General features: G+C 41.7%; 2 protein-coding genes across 6 annotated transcripts in view; both read right to left on the bottom strand.

Moving 5' to 3' along the window:
- ASPG (asparaginase) overlaps positions 1 to 11877 on the bottom strand; it is a 48341-nt gene extending 36464 nt beyond the window's left edge. The window contains exons 1-3 of one of the 3 annotated variants that reach the window (XM_051620708.1): positions 11635 to 11877; positions 5901 to 6030; positions 2275 to 2386 (exon numbers count right to left, since the gene is read on the bottom strand). In XM_051620708.1, the coding sequence (XP_051476668.1) occupies positions 2275 to 2386; positions 5901 to 6030; positions 11635 to 11827 (435 nt within the window). In that variant the 5' untranslated portion in view covers positions 11828 to 11877. The remainder of the gene's footprint in view (positions 1 to 2274; positions 2387 to 5900; positions 6031 to 11634) is intronic. The other 2 variants (XM_051620710.1, XM_051620707.1) reach the window with 2 other exon arrangements.
- Positions 11878 to 24550: 12673 nt separating this feature from the next.
- Positions 24551 to 26765, bottom strand: part of TDRD9 (tudor domain containing 9) — a 56012-nt gene continuing 53797 nt past the window's right edge. For all 3 annotated transcript variants that reach the window (XM_051621864.1, XM_051621865.1, XM_051621863.1), the window contains 2 exons: positions 26601 to 26673; positions 24551 to 25416 (listed from right to left, as the gene is read on the bottom strand). In XM_051621864.1, the coding sequence (XP_051477824.1) occupies positions 25318 to 25416; positions 26601 to 26673 (172 nt within the window). In that variant the 3' untranslated portion in view covers positions 24551 to 25317. The remainder of the gene's footprint in view (positions 25417 to 26600; positions 26674 to 26765) is intronic.

Raw genomic sequence — 26765 nt, 5'->3', positions numbered from 1 at the left:
GTGAAGAGGCTTCTTGTTCGATAATGTACAAACACTTGCAGGTTTTTCAGAAGTTCCTTAAACTATCAGGCACGTACAGAAGCAAAAAGGAATTTTATAATAACTTTAATTTCCACATAATTCCACACAGTCTTTTTTGTAAAGCCATAAATTGCATAGTTTATCTTGTTGGAATAAAGCAATCTGCTGGCTTTTACAGGAAAAAGGAATTGGTTCCTCTATTTTAAGAGTGATGCACATATTAAACACTGTAGTGAGAGACATTGTAAAGTATGTAATTTAGTTACCTGGAAAAGATTACATGGAAGTCTAAGCAGATACATAGAGTGCAGCAAGAGGGAAATAAAACAGGGTTTAGCCACAGAATTAAACAATTTAATTAAATCTAATTAAAATTAAATTTAATTACACTTCTTATGCTTCAGCAGGCACACATGCTTGGCACCTCCTGATAATAAGGTCATCTTCAAATTCACCTGCAGATTTCTATTTCCCCTTTTGCTACTTCTTCACTGACATTCATGCCTACATATTGCTACCTACTGGAAGTTTCAGGGAATTTCTGCTTCTCTCTAACAATTTAGCCAGCAGAACAACAGCCAGTGTTGCAAGGTCTTTCTGTAAGCCAAACTATAGTGTGATGCAAAAAGCATGCTGCAGTTATTCACCAAGACAGTAACAATATAAGCATGTTTCAAGAAGGCTAAGATCACAGAAGCAGCCACTTGTCCTCTTCAAACTCAGTCAGTGCCCTCATTAATATTTTTGGCATTATGAACCTTATTAGATGCAAAAGAACACAGCTTGGTTTAAGCTTCATAATGTAAAAGATCAGGCTGGCAATTAAGAAGATAATCCACAGAACATCTTAGAATGTTTTTAGTCTGGAAAGTCATCAGCATGTCACAGCTGTGCCAAGTACCTCTCCAAAATGAACACCAAGTGGCAGTGTCTATACATAAGCTGCAGAGTTGAAGAAGGGTTGTTGTTTTTTTCCTTCTCAGCACTTTTAGCTTGGATTACATGAACTGGGTATTTGTGTATCCAGAGAAGCTGCATTCTGTATAGAAGCTGCATTCTGTATAGAAGAAAGAAACTTCTTTTTTCTTTTTTTTTTTTTTTTAATAAGACTAATATCTGATTAAGGAAGAAAGATAAATTCTCTCCTGTTCAGCATGGGATTACCACCTTCTGCTCTGGGTCCTGAGCTTTTCCCAGCTGCAGACTGGCTCCATCTCAGAGGCTCTCCACCTGAACACCAGTGTTATCTCTCCTCTACCCTGGAAAGATGCGTTTGATGGCTTGAGCATCATCCCTAGTGCAGTGGTTTCAGGATTAGAGGACCTAAAGGTGAAAGGGTGCTACCTGAATCTTCAGCATCATTCCCTGCATTATTATGCTGCTCACATACATCTCTACAGCTCAATGGAAGAAAGAGATGCACACTATGAAGTCCACTTCCCAGAGCGAGCAGCAGTGGAAGAGCAGCATCTCACTAGAGCCAGGGTTATTTATTTCTAACAGCTAGGTATGAATTCCTGGTGTGAAGTATTTGACATGTTTTGCATTTCTACTTTCTTAAAAGCACACAGCTAAGATCAGACACTGGGACAGGAGCAGAGAAGTGCTCATTTTTTAATCTAGAGAAGAATGTAATGGATTTAACTACGTATTCAGAAATATCCAGGGCTGTAAACATTTCCCAGCGTGGGAAAGCTCACCGTGATAGCACTTTTTCTACTGGCTGCAAAACCAAAGCTAGTCAGGTCTATCTGTATCCAGAGTAGAAAGGCATAAAGACATGAAATTATTTTCTGTGTCACTAGCCAACTGCTAAGTTAGTTGAACACTCAGATGGTGTGTAACAAAGCAACCTTCAGTAAAGTCACCTACACCTAAGGATTTTATTCATCATTTTTGGACAGCAAAGTTATTTAGAGCATATCAACCTACATATTACATACCTTATTCAACCATAGCTGCAATTTTCCTATGTATTTTCTCGTACAGAAATATGACATTATTATCATTGGAAGAACTACATAACTTTAATGAGTTTGCAACATTTTTAAAAGGAAAAAACAAATCTGCAAGCCTTGCAAGCACAGTACTTGTTACTTTGCAAGTAGCTAAGCAAGGTACACAACATTTACATTTTAAAGAAGCAAATAAGTATGTATAGAACTACTGAACTGTTTTATCTTGCTAAGTATACTAGATATACTGCTGGTTCTGTTGAAGCAACAAATGAATTCTCATCCCACACCATAGTACCTCAAGTTTCTTTGCAATTTTGGCCCAGTCCTCTGGCGTCATGTTGGAAGAATCAAGCAGCGGTGAGAGCTCCAAGATTGTATAAAAAATTCTTTTGTTTTGCTTAGAGAGACTATGAAGAAAGAGAATTGGAAAAAAAAAAAATAATTTCTTAGAGCTAATACCAGCTCATCACTTCCGATCTTTTCTCTAGATCAGTAGTTTTCACCCTTTTCCTTCCCATCCCTCAAATCTATGGCAAAAATAAATAAATAAATAAATAAAAATCTTGAATTTGGAACATTAAATACCAAGTTGAGACGTTCATGGCTTGATGTGGTTTAAAGCACAAACCCCTACATTTAATTTAATAATAAATATTATTTGGGAAGTAGAGAGGGGCTGGCACAACTAAAGACAGAAAAGAAGAACCCAGACTCGTTATGATTAAGGTTGGAGCCGAGTTCTAAAAAAAGTCAATACAAAGCCTTAACGTTTAAAAATGCTTCATAAGCTATTAAGAGGAATCTATAAAGCTCCCAGGGTTTATAGGGGGTCAACAGAAGAGATACAACAACTTTTTGATCCTTTGATAAATATAGATACACTATAAATAGATACTTTCCTGACACAAAGGGTATCTTCTAAGAGTCTTATGACTGGGATTCATTTTTGTGACCTTTAGAAAATCTACTCTTCTCTGTTTTTCTGACTTCAGATCTCAAGAAAAAACTCTCTTGATTAGTAAAGATCTTCGAGTAAACTGTTGCCTTTGCAACAGGCTAACTTGGTAAAGCCCCAGTCCCAGCCTATTAGGCCTGTTGTCACCTGGTTATGAAGGTTTGCTATATGGCAATGGAGTTTAAACATGTGATAATAGCAAAGATCTTAAAATACCAGCATAAGTTGAAAACAGAGGTCCCAGGACTATAAACAACTCACAGGCAATCAATTATTGGCCACTGAACAAGTGCTACCTTGACAGCGGGGAAAAGAAAACATTGCTCTAAGTACAATAAAAATAAGACAAAGCCAGTATCCACGGGAAAAAGACACAAACCAAACCAAAACCAACCAGTCAAACAATAGGCTAAACTACCTGTGGGGCTGAGGAATGTAACACTTTGAAACATCACACAGCGTGTAGCCCAGCAGTTGGAGACCAAAGATTCAGAAGCATCCCAACACTCTTAGAAAAGTACACCACCCCAAAGTCTGGAGGAGACTTATCCAAGGCAATGAAGGCTATGGAATCACAATAGGATCCTAGCTCAAAGCATGCTGTCTGCTTTCCCTGCCTCCAAGGACCACGGGTCTCCCTTTCTCCACCTGCCTATCTCAGTAAATCTGACTCTTCAAAGACCTTTCATTTGTCAGCCAAATGCACTGCACACAGAGCATATGTTTTACCTCACAAAACATGCTCATTCTTCCACATTAACATTCTAACCTCTCAGTAAAGTCAACTACATATAAATTCAACCTAGCAGTTAAGATTTAGGGTAATAAAAGAACCTGCTACTATTATTTTCTGCTTCCTTTCTGAAGATTGGAAGAGGACAGAATACCCACAGTTTTCACCCACTCTTAGTCGGAATATGTTACTATTAAGCAATGCAGTGTCCAATAAGCAGCTAACAAAGAAGAACTGCTAGTGGGCCAGCTCTGCCCTTCCTATTTCTTCTTCCAGGCAGAACCATCTGGAGCATGTTTAACAGGATCATCTTAAGCACATTCTCAATGCTTTTCCACTGCCTGGGGATGATGGAAAGTTCATTTTCAGCTGTAACTGTGATAGATACTTCAACATTTACACTGGAAGACAGTCAAAGGCTATAGAAAAGACCAGGATACTGCATGGATGCATAGAAATTCCTGAAATAAGGTGCTTAGATCACAGAAAAGTTGATTACCTTCCTTTGACATTCACAAGTGTTTTGTTACCACTTGCTATTCCTGTATATATTTATACCAAAACAAAATATGCAAAACCAAGAATCAATTATCAATTAATCAAGTAATAAAATTTGCAGACCCACTCCTCCTACAAAGCCTGTAATACAGTTGCATGAAGCAAAGCAAGCACTCAAGCAACATGTAGTGTTCATTCATAACCAACTGACATACTGTACCTAAGAAGTTAAGACTTCATATGAAAAATTTCCTTCTTGGAAATCACATTTACACTTGCTAAGAGTAACTTTGGATGTCAGTTGAAAAATCTGTAAAAACAAAGCTCCACTGAGCATGTGCTGCTTAAATAAAATACCACATACCAACACCAGAGACCAGCCTTATTTACAACTTCCAGTGACTCTTTCTAAAAAGAGAACATGTTGTTCCTTTTACATCGAGGTTATCACACATACAAAGTTCACAAAATACTCTTATTTTTTCCCCTCAGAAACTCACAATATTTCTCAACTGCCTAGTTAAAATATCACTCGGCTAGCACAAAAGAGAAAATGGCAAATTGCCATGACTAACCTCCAGAAACAGAACTCAGCAGTGCCAGAAAAACAGGACAAGATTGTTTTTTAAACCTCACTTTTTGATATGAATGATTGTTTTAAGATTTTCTGTTTTTCATGGAAAAGATGTGCCAGGAGAAGTATATTTCGGACTCAAATGGGTATATTAGCATAGTTTTGCTATTTTTCAACTCCCTTAAAGCATTTAAAAGTGATTTAGTTACACACACAGGATCGTAAGAGAGCTCCATTTTTTTTATATCCACCGTATTTAACAGAAACTGTATGTTCACATCAATACTACTCCACTGGGAGTCCATTTGTTTTCCCTTTGCCCTTTTCCAGCCATCTGCCTTCTAAGTGGTTACTTTTAAAAGCTTTACAGAGACCGCAATACAAAATAGAAAAGAAATTAATAAACCTTACAATTTATTTTATATCCTGTTTTTTCTCCTTGAAGATTAAACAATATTGATTTTTACTCTTATAGCAAAACAGCTATAGTCCCATTTATTTTTGAATGACTGTGTAAAATCACCCTTTGTGCAAAGTTAACATGTTTACAGAGGTACAGTCATTCATCACAGCTGGGGAATATCTCAAATTAGCATACTGCCTTCTAAATAAAATCTGTAAGCTTATTAATCAATGCCCAACAGTTAAGAAGCAATGCAGATTAATTATAAGCCCATCACTTATTATCATAATGTGGCATGAATTTGGGAAAAACAATCAGCTTTTAGGATTTTTTTTAAAAGGCAGCCTGCAGAATTAAAGCATGAGTCCTATTCATGGATGCATTAATTAGATGCTACTTTTTCAGACGTGCTGAAGATAATCCACAGAGCTGTACATACAGTTTTCTTAGCTTTTATAAAATATTTGTATGCTTGCACAGTAGCAAATTAATATCCAAAACAAGGAAAAAAATTCAGGAATAAGCTGCCCAGAATGGTTACTTGCTGCCTTATTTAAAAGTCATTTCTCAAGCAGCTGTAAGATACTTCATTGCAAATATATCAAAACAGACTTTTCCTCATGTGACAGTCAAGTCAATATAAGCATTTTTGCTAATCTCAGAATGGATTCTTCACATTAAATGTTTGGAGATGTAATTACCTGAATATTAACAAGATACTTCCTAAACCTCCCTCTCCCCAAGGAAAATGTACTTACGGGAGCACCAACGTGTTCTCTGGAAATTCATGGAAGTTACTCAGTTTTGTTTCCTGGGCATATGACTCATCATGCAGCATAGGCATCATTTTCAAGCTGTTAACTAATTTATTGGCCTCAGGAGCAAGTCCTTAAAAATAAAGAATAAAGGAAGTAAATAAAGGAGCAGGGATTGAAGGATACGAGTGGCACAGTCAGGAGGGAAGAAGCCAAGGTACACAGCTGTTTGCCCACCTTTCCAAATTAAACAGTCTCTTGCCAGTTTAAGAACATGAAAACAGAATATAACCAATACATGTCCATGCAGTCAATATTTTCTTGACTTGGAATAAAATAAATCCTTTATTTAAGAGAAATAATGTTACAAACGTTCTCTTATGTGTGCAAATACTAGTCAGCAGAAGGGGCAGGAAGGCAATTTTTCAACTGTAGCAAAGCTACCATTCTTTTACATTTACCACAGCTATTCTCTACCAAGGGGCAGACGACTTAAGAGAACACTGAGCAAGCATTATTTTGCCCTGTGAAGTTGAGATATTTTTACCTAAGCTGCTTAGCCTGCAGCACTACTGGCACAAGCAGCAAGGTACTAGTATGACTATGTTGGAAAGCTGCAGGTTATGTCCCACTGCCAGTGGCAATCCCATTTCCCTAGAGGAATAAACAAAGAAAAGAGAAAACTAAAACAAACCCAACAGTAGTTACTGAGCATTGACAGATATAGAGAAAGATCTATATAAATGCAAACACAGAGAAAGCTCAGCTTCCAGGAAGAGTCCTAAGTGGTAGGTGCTCTAATCACTGCCTCTCTGGAATAGGTACTTTCCAGCAGCAGGTTTAGGCCTGAACATCTCCATTGACAAGAGGTAGATAAGGTGCACGAGCTGCTACATAGAGTAAGTCGAAAGCATGGATGCACCTTGAGCTTGTTCACTCTCTCCCTGCCTGCAATGTTCTTTCTCTCTCTCTAGCAAGGGCCCTAAAACAGTTGGAGCTTAAACTAGCCCAAGTACATTTAGTGTGTGCAGGATCTGCAAGTGTCCTGGTTGCAAGCAGGTATTTCAGAGGGAATCCATACACCATTCTCTGTTAGCCAGAAAGGCACCTAAATTTTTTATTTTACAATCCTCAACATCACAGACCTGCATTCATTTGTGACTATAATTGCAACCCATCTCCAAATGTCCTGTTTCAGGAAGGACAGCAGGAGTCCTGTTGTCCAGAGACAGAAGCCACCCTGTTTTTCTTAAATCTGACTTTTTGAGACATTTTTCATTCAAGGAACTCCTATCAGAGGTACTTCCTTCTGGACTTAGAGATTCTTCTGGCATTACTGTCCAGTTTAATCTCCATGAATGTGTTTTATACCACCTGTTCATATGGTGAACAAACTCTCAAACCTCATTACTTCTGCTAGTTCTAGTTATTCCTAATTTGAGGACAGGTAATTCTCTCCTGCTTTCTGTTTCTTCAGTTTGGTTAAACACAATTCTCATGCAAGTTACCATCTGTATTTGTTTTCATTTTACCTCCAACAGCAAAGTTTATTTCAAATACTCTGAAACATTGAAAGTATTTTCAATCGTATTTCTGTCTCTTTCCATTTACTTTCCAAATGGATGGAAAAATCCTTAAAAAACTCCCTAATCTCCCTCCTGGAGGTAGCAGGCCCCTTCACAGCCAACTTTCTCACAGTACAGCACCAGCATTTGAGTGGCTTTGTTTGGATTCCTGCCGGAATACTTTGTTTCACAAAATATACTTAACACCCTTTCAAGCTTTGGATGTTTTGTTCATTCAGCTATAATCCCTGCTTTTCCTGTTAAGGATGTTCATGGCTTAGTCACAAATGGCCACTTCTGCTGTGCTTGGGCTTTGTCATTTTGGCTCTGAAATGCAGCTCAGTTTCAAGCGTATTCTGGGTGTTTTCTGATTATTGTCTGATGCTCTTCTCACTCTGAATACTGACAATGGATTAGACTGGTAATTTTTTTTTATATTTGCCCCAAGAACTGGAGAGCTGATGTATGCCAATATTCTTCAATGTCTTCTCTTCAAACGGCAGTTCCTCATCTCTTTTATTAATCACAGATCTGCCAGCACTCTTCAGTAATTGTAAAATTCTGAACCTTTTTCTTTTTTTTTAAAGACATTCTGCATCTAAGATGACCCACTTACAACCTATACAGTCCCCTAATGCACCCACATTCAGCAGTGCTTTCTGCTTTACAGCTTCAGGAAGCAAACCCGAGAGGGGGAGGGGGGCGAGGGGGGGAACTCAAGTGCAACTGTTTTAAGAATACTTCTACTTTATTATGCATGGAAAACATCTTTTGTGAGCCAAGCTTGTTAACCAAGTATTTGAAGCAACTTCACCCCTGCAGAGAAGAGGCAGGCTGTGCAACTTGTCCAAATAGCTCTCCTCAGCTTCTGTCCTTTCCCTGTAGCTGGCATCACAAAGAGGATGGACAAAGGCAGAAGAGCAAACAAGCAGCTGTGGCTGAGAACAAGCATGGTTCTGTCTCATCTATCTGGTGCTACAGATAAACACAATTACTGCCAATTAAAAAAATCAAGATATCCTATAACCTATGCTGCAGCAGAGAACAGGGAGCCGAAAGAGTCAGAGCTGTGTCAGTGGGGTTCTGCACCCAAGAAACCACAGGGTGCTGGAGAACGCAGCAGGCTGAAGTCATCATCCCCAATCCTAACAAACTCCATGCTGAGGAATACAAAGGACTTCAGTCAATCAGTTTTTGCCTATAGGGATAACAATACAAATGTGTAATTATTGTGCCAGATCCCAAAAATAATGACCACACTTTGTAAATGCAGAGAACCAGAAAGTGTTCTCCAAAGTATTCATTTCTGCAGCTGCAGTACTTGGAGCTCTGAGAAGTGGAGATGCATAGGTTTCAAAAAGAACTATGTTTGGGCTACAGCAACCAGTCATTTGGAAGTCTAGTACATCTAAAAAAAGATAATTAAGTTACCCAGGCAGACTCTACTCCAAGATAAGTAATATTTCCAGAGGGATTTAGCTTAGTTCTACTTGTATTTGTTGGGTGGTTTTTTTTTCTTAATATATCAGGTAAAATCTAGGAAAGAGATTCAGCCTACAAGCTTGATGAAAAGATCTTGTGAAGGCACCACCCAGTAGGAACATCAGCACAAACTTGAAGCAAAGATGAGTATCACAGTAACGTCACTTAGGTGTGCACTAAGTTCCTCTTTCTGAAATGAGCCACTTATAAGCCAGAAGAGGCTGTTGTAGGAGGAAGTAAGTAGGAGCAAGTAGAAGGAAGACATTTTTTAAATGCACTATAATGCCTTATTTGACAGCAAAAACATGAATGCTGACAGAGTCTGCAGCTGAGTCTGGTTGTCACCACACTCACACAGACACAGACTATTCATCCTCTGAAAATTACACCTGCAGGCATGCAGAAAGGCCAACAGGTCCAAGACATGCTGGGGTTGCCATACATGCACAGGTCAACTGCAGAACCTCTGCAGGTAATTTATAACCAGATCTTGTGAGGATAAATAATCACTCCATGCACGCACAATGAGCTCAAGGAATGGGATCGTATCAGTCATGTACACACGGGCAGTTCTGCACAGGAACATACTCCTTGCAGAACACATTAGGCCTATAAAAATTGTCTGATTCTTAAAACTAAACTATCTTTTCCCAGAAACTAGAAAGGCCATAGAAAAGCTTGCAAGCCTGGACAGAAATTAGCTAGAAAGACGTATTTTGTACAGCTCAAGGAAGCTACTTCTGTTCACTTTGCTTGAAATAAGAAACTTGTAGTTCTAGGTATGGTTGTAAACAGGCACTTTCTATCCATTGATTAATAAAAGAAATGAGCATCTATTGTTTTTTCCTTTGAAGCACACTGCCTTTCCCATGCCCTTTCACCAGCTTCTGTCTGAACACTAAAGACTGCCAAATATTCTTAAAAGAGGAACTCTGGCTGCTCTGCTGCTAGATCTGTGTATGAAAAGCAGGTTGAAACCCTCACCAGGATGTAGCAACTCAGCATCACTGGAAAATAACTGTTAGATTGTTTACACTTGCTTTAATGATTGACACTTGTTAAGCAAAAGGGGGGGAAAAAGCATGCAAATGAGAGGTTATGGAGCTCATTTATAAAAGAATTATACATTATTTTATTTGCTTTGAAAAGGTGTGTGAGAAACTGAGAAAACAGAAGTAGGACATTATTTTAGTATAAATGAAGCAGAGAGAGATAGGAAAGTCACCACATATCATTTGAAATACAGACTTAGGTTTTTTTACAACTTAGAACAAGTAAAGATGACAGCCATAAAAATATAGCAGAAAAACACCTTAAAGCATCTTCTCTACAATAATAAGGATCAGCCAGCCACTATCTTCTGAGAAAGAGGGATATGTATTAGAAAAAAATCTAGCCTATGAAGCTCTGAAGTGAAGCCTCAAGCTTTTTTAATCCTACAAACATGTAGCTGAGATGGTATTTCAGGCCGTGGCTTGAAAATCTGTGGTAGGATGCACAAGTACTTACACTTCCAGATCTACACAGATGCAGGCTTTGGAAGCCCTGGGATGCTTGCTCCACTGACTCCCAAGTGAAGGGGGAAGGAAACTGAATAGATGTTCACCAAAACAGGACTGCTTCCCTCTCTGCAACCTCCTCTCTCCACTCTCCCCCATGCATTACCTTCTTTCCTTTCCTGGTAATTGCACAGCCCTGCAGCATGTCAGATGTGGCTAAGATCTACTCTTTTCTCTGGACACATTAGTTGGCTGATGCTTCTGGCATCTCTTAGGATCTCTGCCTACTAAGTGAGGGTCTAGTGATGCTTAGGTGTCATTTCAACCATCTTCCAGGCTGAGGATCTGGGAAGTGTTAGGTGAGCTTAGGCACCTACTTTTTGACATTTGGGAACACCTGAAAATGCACAGTGTATCTCTCTGGGTATTTAAGAAGCCTTGAGGTAAAATGCAAGCAGTATATACTGAGATAGCTCAAAGCTCAACTTTTGATTTAAACATTTATCAGCCGGTGGGAGGGTGCTTGGGCATGTCTAGCCTTTTCATCAACCCAAGTCCCACCCTCTCACGGCAAAGTAAAAGCAGAACTCCTCAATGGTTTCTTGAAGGAAGTCAAGAGCTGTCAGGAGAGCAGTGGCAGCCTGCCCAGAGGCAGGTGAGCAGATGCTGCACCTGCTCTCGCTGGTTACGGCACTGGGCAGGACGCGCACACCCTGCCACGCTTGCATCAGCGGCCCCTGTCAGGTCACCACTTGAAAATCCTTGACGTGGCCACCAGCTTCAGCAGCCCACGCTCTTCCCGGCAGGAATGCGAGGCACATGCTCTTCAAATAGGCTGGGGCAGCGGCTCTTATGGGGCTAAAAAAAGACTGCATGACTGGCACGGTTAAGCTGGTTTCATTTTCAGTGTGCGAAGGAGGGGAGCGCGGAGTCCCGCCTCGAAACACGCTGCCCTCTGCCCCAAGAGCTGCCCTCGCTAGCGGCGAGGCCCGCCGGTCAAAGGATGCCTGCCCGCCAAGCTACCGAAACAAGCAGCTGGCGGGGGCAGAGGGCTCCGGGAAGGCACACGCCCTTCTGTCGTTCTTCCTGCCCGTTCCGAGAAACCCGGGGATGCTGCAGCGGTAACCGCGCCAGGGAGAGCGGCCCCGCGGTGCATCCCCGCGCCCTGCCCGCAGCCCCCGGCCCGCTCACCCTTCGCGTCCTGCACCATGCCGATGGTGCCGCCCGTGTTGATCACCAGCACCCGCGCCTCGCTCTTCGAGCCGCCGCCGGAGGAGGAGGAGGAGGAGGCCGGGGGGCAACCGGGGAGCTCCTGGGCGCGGGTGCCGGCCAGGGCCCTGCCCAGCGAGCGCGGCCCCGTGAGGCGCTGCCCGCCCGCCGCCATCCCGCTGCCGAGGACCCGCTACCTCCCGCCGAAAGCGGAGTTATAGGGCGGCCGCGGGGCCGCCCCTTCCCGCCCCGCCGGCCGGCAGGCAGCGGGGTGGGGCCTGCCCGGGCCGCGGCGCTGCCCCCGGGGGCGGGGAGGTGCGCGGGGCTGCGGGCGGCCCTGAGGGCCGTGCGGGGGGCGGGCGGGTGCGGGTGCGGGGGCAGGTGAGGGAGCGCGGGGCCGTCCCGGCCCTGGGGCTTGGCTGCGGCCGCGGGACAGCGCCAGCCCCGGGGCAGCCACAGGCTCCTGCGTGCTGGAAGGAGAAGCAAAAAGAAGCGCGTTTTCGGCCCGGAAGAGGAGAAGGGGGTAAAACAGGGCTGGGAGCCGCCGCCGGCGAGGAGAGCTGCGTCTGCGTTGCAGAAGGCTCTTGGGGACCGAGGTGGGAACTGTCTCTGCTGACCCGGCTCCTGAGGTGACTTGTTCCTACAGCTGCGGCTTCCTAAGCTGGACCCTCGGTTTTCATCCAGATCTTCTTGCTAAGGGAAAGAGCTTCCGCCTTCAGGCTGTATGTCGAGCCCTGGGCCAAATGGGGACAGTCTGGTCCAAAACTGCCAGCTGTCAGCTGGAACAGAGAACATAAAGGCCGTGCTGGAAAGCTCTCCTTGGGCAGAGATGAGAGCTGTCGAGTAAGTAACAGTGAGCAAGCCTGCAAAACCACAGCCTATCCAGACTGATCTCTTGGTTTAATCAAGCATCCATATACCATCCTGCCATGTAGACTGTAAGGGAGTAACAGCCCATGAGATCCTTAATTTGAGATCTTCTCTTCCTTTGAGGACATTCACCCACAAGGTATTGCCTGGAAATCTCTGACCACAAAGTTATTCTTGATACAGTCAGATGCAACATGCAGTTGTGAAAGAAAGCTCCTCTTTCTCAACAGTCTTGCCAAAAGTACTCAGGGAAGAAGACGACAATGGTCAACATAGATACCCAGTTGTGTGTACAATGGCACCAACTCTATCCATGTAGCTGGGTCCTCTGAGAAAGAAATGAGAACAAAGAGGAGGAAGGTCACTACTTCAACCTCAGAAGCTCTGAATATTTGTCTCTTTTCACAGAATCAGAATGGTTTGGCTTGAAAGGTACCTTAATCTAGTTCCAAACCCCTTGCATGGGCAGTTTGCTTAAAGCCCCATCCAACCTGGCCTTGGAAACTAAGACCTGGAAGTAGAAAATGGAGAATGTGGGCATCAATCCCACTATATCTCATGCTAACCAAGCACTCTACCATTGGAGCACTTCCCCCAGTGTTTTGGTGGTCACCATAACTGCAAATGCTGGTTATCTCCAGGAGTTCCCTCATCTCAGATCCTGAGATGGACTTTTTAGTATCCCTGAAGTAGGGATACTTCAGAGATTTTGCTAATGCGGAAAAGAACATAGAGGAAACAGGTTTAGGAAACAGTGACAAGGTACACATGTCTACCTCATTTCAGTGCTCCATGAGAAATGGAAGCAGTATTACTTGCCATAGCCCTGGTGATGGTAAAGCTGTAGTAAAGTTGGTAGTGTCATCAAAATAGATGGAGCAATACTGAAATTTATATGGCTGTGGAAAACAGTGAGGCCTTACAATACCTGTAGTTCCTCCAATCCTTGGTACCTACAGAACTGAACTGTGAGAAAAGAGCTGTTATTTATAATAAATATCATAGCAGAAAGAGTGGTGAATTACTGGTTATGGGAAGACTCATCTTCAGCCTATTCCAGATTGTAGGCTTAACTGAGCTCCTGTTTCACCTGTTTATTACCAACAATGTGCTGAGCATTTACCAGATTTTTCTCTCTCTTTCTGTAATTGTCTTCCTAAGCTTTCAGACATTCTTCAACTCAGAATCTTCAAAATAGAAGCACTGAAAATTAAATTAGGGTTTAGTGTCTAAGTAAAACTTGTTGATACATCTGGATTAGAGTGCAGTTTTGCCCGTGAAGGAAGTGGGGAGGTGTGATGGAAAAGGTGATGTTATAGGTATCTTATGGAAAAAGCTAGAGGCGTGTACCTTACAGACTGGAACTCAGAGAGGTTAATTGTGGGAAGGGGGCAGATTAAGCTCTGGCAGAAAACAAAATTATCTGTGCTAAGTCTGTTGGTGCCTAGCTCAGATACTGGTTTTACTTCTAAGAGTCATGTTTGGAAGGTGTATGGTAGTTTCTTTTGAGGATCAGGTGTGAGATCAAGTCTGAGGAGGCTGAAGTTGGTTTTAAGGAAATCTGATGTCTTGAGGTCTGTTGTTACGAAATTTGTTATTACTGGCCAACTATAAAGCAAAACTAGCAGAATAACTGGCTAAAAACCAATGAGGCAGTTACTGAGGATAGTAAGTGCTGAGAGCACAGTCTGCATGAGCTGAGAATGAGCTGCCACACAAGTACCTTGAAGCAAAACTTGCAGCTTAAGTGCCTGAGTTACTCAGTAAGCCAAAGGAAGAACGTGCTTCCTGTATGAAAGTGGCAGGGATTTTTGGCTCCAGGTCATGTGAACTTAATTTGTACCCTGTGCTGCAACTATTAAATATATTTTAACTCCATTTCAAGGTCAAAATATATATTACAGGATGTTCCAAGCAATTTCTTGTGCTTCCAATTTCTATGACTTACTCTTCCATAAATTTTATGTACTCTATCCGAGTTGTCAATCTCTCTCTTATACCGGGTGGCCCAAAACTTGGCACAGAATTCGAGATACAGCCTCACAAGTGCCAAGGAGAGGAGAGTAGTCATACTGTTAGTTTTCTGTTAGCTTTCTCTGCTGCAAGGGCCCTTTGCTGACTCATACTTGATTTGTCCATAAGATCCCCAAGCCGTTTTTGCACAGCTGCTACTTAATTTTTCAGCCTGTACTGATTTATGCAGGTTTTTTTCATCTGGCGTACAGGATTATGCATTAGGCTTTGCTGAGTTTTATGAGGTTCCTGAGAGCCCATTTCTCAGCCTGTTAAGGTCCTTCCTTCCATTTCAGGTTGGACCATTATTCTGCTTTTAGTTTGTCCCTAAAGATCAGCCAGCTCTCCTGGGCTCCTTTGCACTTCAGGACATCCTCCCAAAATATCTTGCTATATTGCTGATGAAGCCAAAGTCAGCTCCCCTAAAGTCAGAGTCTTCAGCCTGCTCCTCTTCACACCTGTTAGATGAAGGCCTGTTTGTGAAACATTTCCTATGTTGCCTTGCACCCAGATAGAGCACAGACCTGCCTGCTTGAAAGTTAGAAATATTTTGTTATACCTGTTTGCTTTCCTTAGTTGCAAGAGGACCAAGAACTAAAGATCGCAGTGATTGTAGCCAACCACTCAGCATCAGACTCATGGCATCATATACCTAATAAGGCTTGACTAATGTTTGATTAATGCTTAATTTTTAGTTAGTAACAGGTGGATTACTTCGTAGTCACAGCATAAATCAATGCTTGTTTATTTGAGACTCACCAGTTTATTTGAGATCCCAGTCCCTGCTTCCCCAGTAATAGCAAAGAGGAGACTCAGGGGGGACCTTAACACTCTCTTCAACTACCTGAAGGGAGGTTGTAGTCTGGTGGGGGTTGGGCTCTTCTCCCAGGCAACTAGTGACAGGACAAGAGGGCATGGCCTGAAGCTGCACCAGGGGAGGTTTAGGTTGGATATTAGGAAGCACTTCCTCATGGAGAGGGTGATTAGACATTGGAATGGACTGCCCATGGAAGTGGTGGAGTCACCATCCCTGAATGTGTTTAAGGAAATAACTCGGGTGCTGCAGGCACCTGATCTGCCTTTCTCTAAAGCCTGCTCGTGGCTTTTACATGAGCTTTTGTTTACAGTGCAGACACAGAGTTCACAGTTAACAGGAAAAGGAAGGCAGGAGCTGGAATCTGAATCATGAAGGGATGGAGACCTTATCCTAGGGTGACTTTTAACGAGCACAATGAGTGCAGTCACAACAGGCTCTGCCTTGCTTAACCCGTGATCAGATGTCTCAGGTTTATTTACACTAACCACCTCACTTTGGCAAAACTCTGACGTGCCCAGAATTGGAACTTAGTGAGACAAAGGCCTGTTCAAACAGTGGCACAGATGATGGTCCAAGTGAAAAGAATTGCCTTGGAGAACCTACAGAAATGCTGCAGCTAATGACCAAAGGTGAGACTTGTCTCTTAGACCGAGATGTGTGGAGAATCTGTATCATCTTGGGAAAGGAAAACACTTGTGTGCAACCGGTAGTGAGATTTTCAGGTTGTGATTTTTCTCCCCCCCTAATTTTTTTTTAATTGAATAAGAAGTAGTTACCCTTCACTGAAATGCAGATGGGGAGAGGAGAGCCTCTCTGGACCGTAGCTCTGAAGATATCCATGTTGGTCCTTGGAACTGCTGAACTATTTAAGTTTTAAATGAAATAGCCTCTTCTGAGGGCTCTGTTCCCCTTGCACATTTTACCAAGAGGATCAGCATGTGACGCTGAGGGCTGGGTGCACCTGCCACACTCCTTAAGACAGCTTACATTGAGATGCCAGTCTGCATACAGATACAGGGAGTGCCTCTGCTTTCCTAAGTTTAAAATGTTAACTCTGTCTCTTGAAGTAGTTTTACTTGGTCTGGATAATAATCCTGTGCAAGCAGACTGCCCCTGCCCAATCACCCATTGAGTTGGGAAGTAAACAGGCAGGATGTAGATCTGTTGTACATGTTCCCTAAGGAATAGATACTTCTGGATTATTTTTTTTTTTATGAATTAGGAGATAAGGAGGCAGAAAATACACTGGGGAAAAAGCCAAAGTGATTGCTGCTGACAGCAAGTCCTAAAAGGAGAATAGCTACTGAAGCCAAGACATGACCCCCACAGAATGCCAGTGCTACAGGCTGAGGAATATACATGAGGAAGCAGAGTCTATGATACTGTGAACTTCCAGAGAATACACAAATATTTCTGGAAGTAAGATTTTCACTCTTGCTAAGTAGATGCTTTCAGCTGAAGTATATGAACAACAGCAAAACACTGCTAGAGATTGGTGTTTTGTAATAGTATGTTGTGAACGTTAATATCACAGACGAGAATCAGGAGGGAAGGGACTTCTTGCAGACTTCCTCTGTGAACATGCATGACAGCGAGTTCATCTCAAAACTTTGTGATGCTATGGTTTCAATGTTCATACTAAAATGTAGGTTTTGGTCTTAATTTTATTGCTGCTGTGTTTCAGTTTATTGTTTTCCAATTTATTTGAACTGAGACAGTCTTTACTTTCCTCTGTATTTTTCTACCAAAATAGGACAGTCCCATGAGATTGCTTGACAACTATAAACCCAGTTATGATAATTTATATCTTCTAGTGTGGTATTACATAATTCTTGTATTTACTTCCTGCTTGATGTGGAGTCAACAACAAGCTGGCTACCTTTTGATAGAAGTTTTCCCAGGTCACAATAATTTCAATACCTAGTTTTACTATAACCTAGTTTTTTTCTGAGGTGGATGAAAAGCTACTACAAACTGTTCTGAAACATAGGGAGATTATGACTTTGGGCCACATTGCCTGCTGTAAGAAGCAGCAGCAGTAAAATGGCTATAGTTTACAACAGAACATTTTTTTATGATGTAATTTTGTTCTTTATAGTCTCTCTAAACACCAGAGGGATTATCTAGGCAATGCCAGAATATGCACCACTGTTTGATTTATGTAACATGACAACAGAAGACCTGGCCAAAATTGCTAAGTATCCTGAGGTTCTGGACATGGTCTTTAGTTCTCTTATTCTATTTTATTTAGTGCCTGGGATATGTTATATAATTTATATTTTTATGAATTTGTGATTTACGGAACTGGAATACAAAGGAACTTTTGGGCTGGAGAGGCTGTTAGCACCAGCAGGCATTTATAGAAAAATGACCTTTGATGTTGTCTTGTTCTCTCATAGGTATTATAAAGAAAGTTAGAGGCTAAGGGAAATGATGTAGACCTACACTACAAAGGAGTTGTTGCAATGTGGTTTCCTCTCAGAAAAAAGAGATGTGAGGCAGGAATTTTCTTGATTCAGGCAGGGATGTTACAGTTTGCAGGAATCTAGACCATGGGGTCCAGGTTCCTGTCTTGTCTGATAGAAGAATATGGAGATCCATGAACAAGGGCTCTGCTCGTCTATTTATGCAACTCTGTATTATTTCAGTGGCTAATAAAATACCAACCAATAAAAAGATGTAATTCCAACTGACACACCCACACTGAGGACTGTAGCGTGCGGCCCAACAGCTCCAATAAGAGTGTGAGCCAGAAAAAAACCAAGAACCAAACAAAAAAACCCAGTTTTCAAAGTACAATACTTCAAGGGACCCTGTGAAGGGCAGGATGGTTCTTTCTAACCCTTAACAAAATGAGGAATTATGAACTTCCCCAGAATACTTGGCTGCACTTTTAAGGCTGTCTTTGGTGCTGCATAAGGCTCTGATCTGTTGAACACCGTAAGCAGGTAAGAATGCAGGTTGTGTCATCTGGCACTGGTGTGGTATCTCTCTGCCTCACCCAACTTTTAGGTAGGGCTCACTTCTCAGAAAGGTAGAAGGGAACTTGAATTTAACAACATTGCTTTTGTGGTAGTTCTTAAGAAGGATCTTATTTCCTTGGACACAGCAAAGAAGCCTGGCTCAGGAAGGCCAGGCAAGAGAAAGGGAAACACCAGACCTGACAATGCACCACTCCTGTGGCAGGTAGAAAGGGTAGGAGCAAGTAGTGAAATGTGCCACCTTTGTCAGTGCATAAACATTAGAAAAGGGAGGTTTCTGAGAGAAAGGTAAGGTCTGGAGAAAGATGCAGAACTGATGAACTGAAACTACTGAGACAGCATAATAAATGTAACCTTGGAAAAAAATAAAGCAATAGCAGTGTGATTAAGGCAACTATTAATAGAAGAAAAGGAACAATGCCTCTCAATGAGTTTCTGGGATTTCCCCCAAACAGGGAGAAAGAACATCTTCAAGATGAGCTCACCATGCACAACAGCCAGGGCTCTTTGGAGAAACATGGTCTGGGCAGGCTGCAGAACCAAAGCAACAAGCATTTCATAGAATCCTAGGGGTTGGAAGGGACCTCGAAAGATCATCTAGTCCAACCCCCCAGGTTGGCAGGGGATGGGGCGCGGGAAGCTAAGAGACAATCCCATAAATCAGCAAGGTGGGATCAGCAGAAGAGGACCAGTGTTGTAGACCTCAGTGAATGAAAACTAACTCCTGTGAGGGCAGCATCTGCTCTTAACCAGCTCAATGCAAGTAGGTTTGCTAATGCAGCTTAGACAACAAGACAAGTAAGAAAAATGTAAGAAAAGTATTTCTGGCTTGTTATTCAAAAGCTATGTTATGTTTCACAGATGTTTTTACTCCTTGACTGTTCACCTAAATTTCTTTCAGACTTTCTTCTTGTCCCAAAAGTACTGAAGGATGGAGAACCTCATCAGTACACAGTACTTTGTCCCTGGCCTTCACTTCCTGCCAACAAGCTGGTGCATTGGTTACAGCACCCACAGTGTCCTCAGTGGGGCTGATGACACGCATGAGCTTTATTAACTCTTCCTGGCATTTATTCCCTTTTCCTACTTGTACATCAGGATGGTTTTTATTTTTAATTTTGTTTCATTTTCTAAAGCCCTTTCAATGTGTCAGTAGTTTATCTTGCCTGCAGTCTCTGTGAGGCCTGGGACTCATGCTTGCACGTTGGTGCTCATGTATCCTGCCTGCCCTCTTCCAGCTGTAGCTCAGTTCTTGATGGCAAATCACTTAGCTTATTTGCCTAAAGCCACACTGAGCCTGCACCCTTGCCAGTGCCTACAGCCCAGTGCCAGACTGCAGTCTTGAGAACCAGGTGCAGGATCTGTTGCCAACTCACACCTCACAGGTGAAGGAAAGGTAACTGCAGCAATTTCTCCTTGAGTAATGTGAGGGCTGCTCTAGACTTGCCATATCTGGATCGGCACATTTTGTGTCATCAGGGGTTTTCCTAGAGCTACTCTTCCAAGAATGAGACAGGATAGTTTCTTGGCCACATGCCTACAGCCCTGCCCACAGCCAGCTTTGAGATGTGATTGTCCCATTCTCAAAGTGGTGATCAGCAACACAGTGAGCCCAACCCTTCAGCTTTCTGGCAGAACTGAAGAGAAGACAGGAAGGATTAACAACCTGGAGCCTGAAAAACCCAGAGCTGAGCAATCCCTCTTGTAGAGTAGTCCACCTACTAGTTCTGCTTGTTTTTCATGTTATACCAGGATCTGTCCTGGCATTTGCATTAGTGCTTTTAGCACTACTGAATTCTTCATCTGAGACTTGACAGCTGGGCAGATGCATGATTCCTGTGGATTCACCAGTACCATCTTTTAACCTGGAAAAACCTCAGTGCCACTAACAACTCAGTGGGCTCTCTGCTCTGACAGAGAAGTTTTGGTCCCATTCACCCCTCAAAGAAATTGGAGTTAAATTTGCACGGACCAGTGTGCAAGTTTCTGCAGCTTGGTAACCACTGCAGCATTTGTAGGCAACAGCATCTTGCCTGTGTCCCATCCTTGTGTCCCTGTCACTGGTGGGGCTGCAGGCTGAGAGGAACTGATGGCACAGCAAGAACTCTGACCTAGGTATTCCCTGTCAGCAGATCAAACACAGAACTTTAAAAAACGAAACAAAGTATGTATTTTTTTAGCTCATGGTCAGCCACTGTGAATGCTAGACCTATACTATTCCTCCAAGGATATTCAAGTTGCTAATAAATTATTAACTTATTATCTACTAATTATTAAACTAATTAGCTTAGACTAGATGCCCATCTTTTAGATAGCTGAATTCAGTCAGATGATGAATCCTGCCTCTGAGGCATATTATTTGGCATGTGACTGTCCACAGGAAAAAAATTAAAAAATTACAAGTTAATAAAGGAGTATTTCAAGAAGAATGTTGGTTGTTTTTCTTCCAGTCCAAGACCTAATGTCTTGATTTGAGAATTTTGCTATGACATGTCCTCTGGATTTTGTTCAGACTATGAAGTGTGTTAGGAGGAATCACAGGAAATAGGATTCATCTAGTACCTATCAGAGACTTACTTTACCTGCCTGAAGTTCCAGCCAGCTGAGAGCTCCCAAGTGTTAAACTGAGTCAGCATTACATGTGAAATTGTACCTTGTAAGAACTCACCTCCTGAGACAGGTTGGGGTTTTTTTTAATACCTTTTCTTCGACCAGTAGAAGTATCATTGAGGAGCTAGTAGTTTGGTTTAGAATTTAATTCCATCTTGACCTCCTCTTGACTTCTATTGATTCATTTGCTCAGCCTGTCTCTCTGAATGGTGGCACAGCTGTCTGATGTCTCAACCACTCCTCCCAGTTTTGTCTCCCAGTTTGCTGAGGGTGTAGTTTGTCCCCTCACCCAGCTCATTCATGAAGAGGCCGGTGCTGTTTCTGACCCCAGGTACATGTAACTAGTGACTAGACTCCAGCTCATCACTGTGCTGATGAGCACAACCCTTTGACCTTGGCAGTTCAGCAGTTTTCAGCCCACCTCACTGCCCACCTTCCTAGCCCATGCATTATCAGTTTGGCTATGAGAGTGTTATGGGTGACAATGTCAAAAGCCAAGACAAGCACCATCCACTGCTCTGCCAGTCACCTGGTCACAGCAGGCTATCAGGTTGATCAAGCATGATAAACCTCTGGCGACTGCTCCTAACTGCCTTTTTGACCTTCATATGTCTGGAAGTGGCTTCCAGGTTTGTTTGCTTCACCCCTTTTCCACTGAGTAAAATGAAGTTGACCAGCATCTAGCTCCCCTTGTCCTCCTTGCCTTTCTTGAAGTGACATTTACTTTTTTGCGCTTCTAAGGAATCTTCCCCCAATTGCCATAACTTTTCAAAGATCATGCAGTGCCCTCATATGGCAACAGCTGGTTCTCTCAGCACTCCTGGGTGCAGCCCATCAGGTCCCAGGGACTTATCAGTGCCTGATTTATTTAAATGTTCCCTAACCTGATTCTTCTCCAATGAGAGCACATCTTCCTTGGCCCAGAGCTTCCCATAGGTCTCAGGTGCCTGGAGTTCCTGAAGGAAAATATTACCAGTAAGGACTGAAGCAAAGGTGGCCTGGTCAGCTTTATCTATGTCCTTGGTCACCAGGTGCCCTGCCATCCAGCAGTGGGCCCACTTTTCCCTAGTCATCCTTTTGCCGCTGAATTACCTGTAGGAGATGATGCTCCTTGAAAATGGATCCAAAAAGACATGGAGATTTTTTTAAGAGCTTCATTATTTTTGACAGATGATGTAGCTAGACAATCACCTTGACTATTGTGAACCAATATAAATAAAAGTTCACCAGAGCTTCCAGGATGACTGGAACTTGCTCTTACTAGTGAGGTACTTACACCTCACTACTGGTTGCACACAAGTGTTTTCCTTTCCCAAGATGATACAGATTCTCCACACATCTCAGTCTAAGAGAGAAGTCTCACCTTTGGTCATTGGCTGCAGCATTTCTGTAGGTTCTCCAAGGCAATTCTTTTCACTTGGACCATCATCTGTGCCACTGTTTGAACAGGCCTTTGTCTCACCAAGTTCCCATTCTGGGCACGTCAGAGTTTTGCCAAAGTGAGGTGGTTAGTGTAAATAAACCTGAGACATCTGATCACGGGTTAAGCAAGGCAGAGCCTGTTGTGACTGCACTCATTGTGCTCCTTAAAAGTCACCCTAGGATAAGGTCTCCATCCCTTCGTGATTCAGATTCCAGCTCCTGCCTTCCTTTTCCTGTTAACTGTGAACTCTGTGTCTGCACTGTAAACAAAAGCTCATGTAAAAGCCACGAGCAGGCTTTAGAGAAAGGCAGATCAGGTGTCTGCAGCAGCACAACTGCACTGGAAAAGATCAACATTCCTAAACTAATTATGTCCACTCACCTGTGCTTCTTGAAATTCTCCTCTTCTTAAGAGAGGACAGTCATGTTTTCCCTGGAAATAAATCACTCTACACTGACATCCACATTCACCTGAACTTGTACTCTCACACTCCTAGCAGAATTCACAGGCTGCCATTCTGCAAGTGTCCACAGTCTCAGCAGGAGACCTGTAGGGTTCATTCCAACTTTCCATATCCCCAACAACACTTTTTGGGGAAGGAAACATGGAAATCCTAACCTTGCTTTGTGGTGGGTGCTGAATTTCCACAAGAAAGGCCAATCTCCTTTTGAAACAGCTCGATTTCACAACTACAGGTATATTAAAGGCCAGTAGAACTCCTGTCCCTGACTCCCTGTGGCAAATCTGAGTGAACTACAATGTCCATGTTTGTTACTTACTTTCAAGGATTGTATTTTCTTTTCTCTTCCAGTGTCTAAAAGTGCTCATCTTTTCAGTAAGATTATACTGAAATAACTGTGGAGCAAGTGCTCTGAAGCACTTCAAAGAATCAATTTGGGAACCAGAGAACATTTTCTTCATCTTTTGGCAACCTCTGTGTACATGGAGTAACAGCTGCCATAGTTAATACAAATACGATTTTAGGTCAACTGCAGTCCTGCCTTTAAAGACAACCATTTTATAATTCCTCTTTCTCGAGTGCTACAGACTATTAATCTTGAAGGGAGAAATCCTGGAGCTGTTTGCCATAAACTTCAGTGAGCCCACAATGCTGTTGAAACCTAAATCAAACAACAAAATATAACTGCTGCTCTTTAGATACTAGAGCTACATTTTAATCTGGCAATAAATAACATTTCCAACCAAGGCTAACTTGTAAGATGTTCTGTTTCCTTCAAGAATCATCTATCATGTATCCCATCTGGACACTTTATTGTGAACCCAGGACAAAACTGGGAGCTTTTAAGAATTCATGCAGTTCTCATTACTCAGATGACCAGTGGCAGGTTGTGCATTATTGGTCTGTGAGGGAGCGAGCAAGATCTACTTCTCATCACAAGGATGAGAGCAGAAACCTTTCAGTTTTATGAGGTCATGAGCCATTACAGAGTACCTCCTATGTGCTGGAAGCACTACAAGCAGACCTTCCACAGGGAACAAGCAGCACATCGGTAACTCCTCACCAGATGGCAGCACGGGCACACTAACAGACCAGGACACGGCAGCCACAGAATTAAAAAGGAAAACACATTCTATTCTTCTCAACTCTCAATTTCAGTGTTATGTGGAAATACAATGAATTACATTATTACATAAATGTCTTTTGGTATTACTAAGTTACCATTTCCTACAGAAATCCCCATCATTAATGGCAAAGATTTGACATTCTGCCTATTTCGTTTGCCCCTAAAGGTGTTTAAGTGCAACACCTGATTTGCATCCAATACTCAGCTGAGAAATGCTGTTGTCTAAGCCACCTGAGGTAGGTTTAATAGAAAAATTAAATCTCACTATATAAAGTATGATGTTTTATAATTCACACGGATTAGTAAAATGGCCCTAAGGAAGTAATGCTTATAATAAGCCACTGAAATTGCCTGTTTACAGCTGCCCCAAGTTTAAGTACAGCTTAAATTCTTAGTTTAAGCATCCCTTTATTCTCCCCGAATCTGCCACTTGTTTATGGTTACCACTGATTCTGTCTGTTCCTCAGAGGATTACTGGATATGACACAATCTTCAAATCACTGAGTGAAACAGTGAAAAGTTTAACACATTTCTTCCATGTGCTGTTTTCGTATTCATGTATTTCATGAATGCAATCATATACCATTAATAACCACATTTAGCTTTTATTAAGCATGACTGCACAACAGAAGAGACAAATACATTTTATTTCACTTAATGTGTTTTATTCTGAAACCACTGACCTCATTTTAAGGACTAAAGAGCTCATGGATAAAAGTAAGAGGAAAGGATGAAACAAAGGTGCCACAAATCTGTAATTCAAAAGCACTCTTCTGCCATACAGGAAAACAAAGAATGTATTACATTTTGCTGTGAAAAATTAAACATGAAATGCTGCATGAAAAAAAACTGTATCCCCTACATGAAGCTGTATTTCGGATCAGAAGATAATCTAGATCATCAGATTTCTTTTGACCTCTATTTTTTGGTTAAGAAAAAGCCCAAAGACCTTTGTTGTATGGCTTTTTGAAAAACTAATGACAAAGAAAACAGGAAAATGCAACTTGCAGTTAAAGACAAAGATCATGACCATGGCTTACGAGCTTTTAGACAGAAAAGTAACAACTTTTGTTGCTTTGTCTTTCATGTAACTTCTGATAAACCTGCTCAGAAGTATTACTAAAATGAAAATTGCATCTTTTTAAGTCAGTTTGTTTCATGAATAAACTTACCTGCTCTAGGTAAGCAAACCTCAACTTTTTTAAAAAAAAAACCTTTAACATATTCCAAACTGTATTTTAGTTATGCTTACACTAATTTTAAGGAACAGTCTAGCAAAACAAACATCCAAGGGTTATACAGAAGGCAAAAGTAATTTTTAGACTACTCATAATACCTCTTCCTCTGAAAGGCTTCTAAAAATGCTTAAACATTCAACACAACAAGCTTATGTAGCTGATAAAGACCATTTTCTGATCTTTCATGCTGCTCTTCTGACTGGTCAATGATATGCTGAGAATCCACCTAACCAAAAGAAGATGAGAGTCAGAACACATTCTTAATACTGTTTACCTCTGTAACACAGTTAAGGAAGAGTTTTGAAAGTTTCAAGTCATATAGGCATTTCAGCTCCATGCCACACATTTCAACCTCAGAGCCAATACTACAAAATCCTGTGTCTCATGGTTTGCCCGAGTCAGAATACACAAACAATTCCAAAGCCTTACAGATAGTGAGGAAAGTCCTGATCCAAGGCCTGTAACTTGTTATAAAAAGCTAAATATAACTGAACAGGAAATTATCTTCTTAATGCCAAGGATAACTGAATTTGAAATATAATAGAAACTGAAATCCCTCAGTGAACACCTACTTGAAATATGTGCCCTTGGTGCTCATCCACTGTTGCCAGCCCTTTCAAGACTGCACCTCAAGGTGGGAGAGGCTGGGGGGGCTGGGGGGCAGGTGTGTTGTGTGTGGAAATCTTACTCCTGCACTCAGTAATTCCTTGCCATCTTTTAATTAGGAAAATGCACTTTTCATCAGGGAATCTAGCTGCCTGCAGAGGCCCTTATAGAAAGACAGGTAAGATTTCTAACAGAGTAGGAAGCTGAACTTTTCAGCTTTACAAAACCCTCCTGGATTTCAAGAAAACCTGCCCTCTATCTGATTGATCCCTGTGCATTCATGCTAAAGCAAGCCATGTTTCTATCCGGTGAGCTGAGAAAAAACATCTGAAAGCACAGCAACCCAAACCAACACTAAAATACATAGCATTCAGATAAATCCTAAACAAGCAAAATGTGTAATTCTTCTACTTCTAGGCTACAGCTGCTTAATAGAAAGAAAAATACAAAATGTTAACTTCTAACATCTGTAAAGCTGCTTTTACAGTCTCAAAAATAATGAGGTGTTGTGTTTGAAATGGCTAAATATTTACATATACAAAATTACGAAGTAAAACAGCCAACAGACTAAACAGACTACAAAAAATAGGACCTCAACAGAGGCTGATGTATACACAACAGTTCTTAACCCTTAAATTTTAATCTATTGTGCTACCTTATTTAAATTCAGTACTTTTTTTTTCCATCCCAGGCTCAAAAAAGATCCTTTCAAAAGAAATTCTCCCTTTAACCACTCATAATTAACTGTACTGGAGTAGTCTAACTACTCTTTTTAAGAAAAGGAAAAAAAATGTGTATCTTTACCTGATTCCATGCATATGGCTTCCCATACCAGGTGGGAACAATTTTATCTCGAGGTTTTGATTTGCAGATTAAGCTGAAATGACATTAAAAATAGCCTTAAGAAATACACTTAATTATAAATAAAATTATTAATTGCAATTATATTAGTCATAAGAACAAAAGAAT

Source organism: Apus apus, chromosome 5 (genome assembly GCF_020740795.1).
Source record: "Apus apus isolate bApuApu2 chromosome 5, bApuApu2.pri.cur, whole genome shotgun sequence".
Lineage (NCBI taxonomy): Eukaryota > Metazoa > Chordata > Aves > Apodiformes > Apodidae > Apus > Apus apus.
Note: the sequence above shows the minus strand (reverse complement) of the source record. Positions and strands in the feature narration are given on the sequence as shown.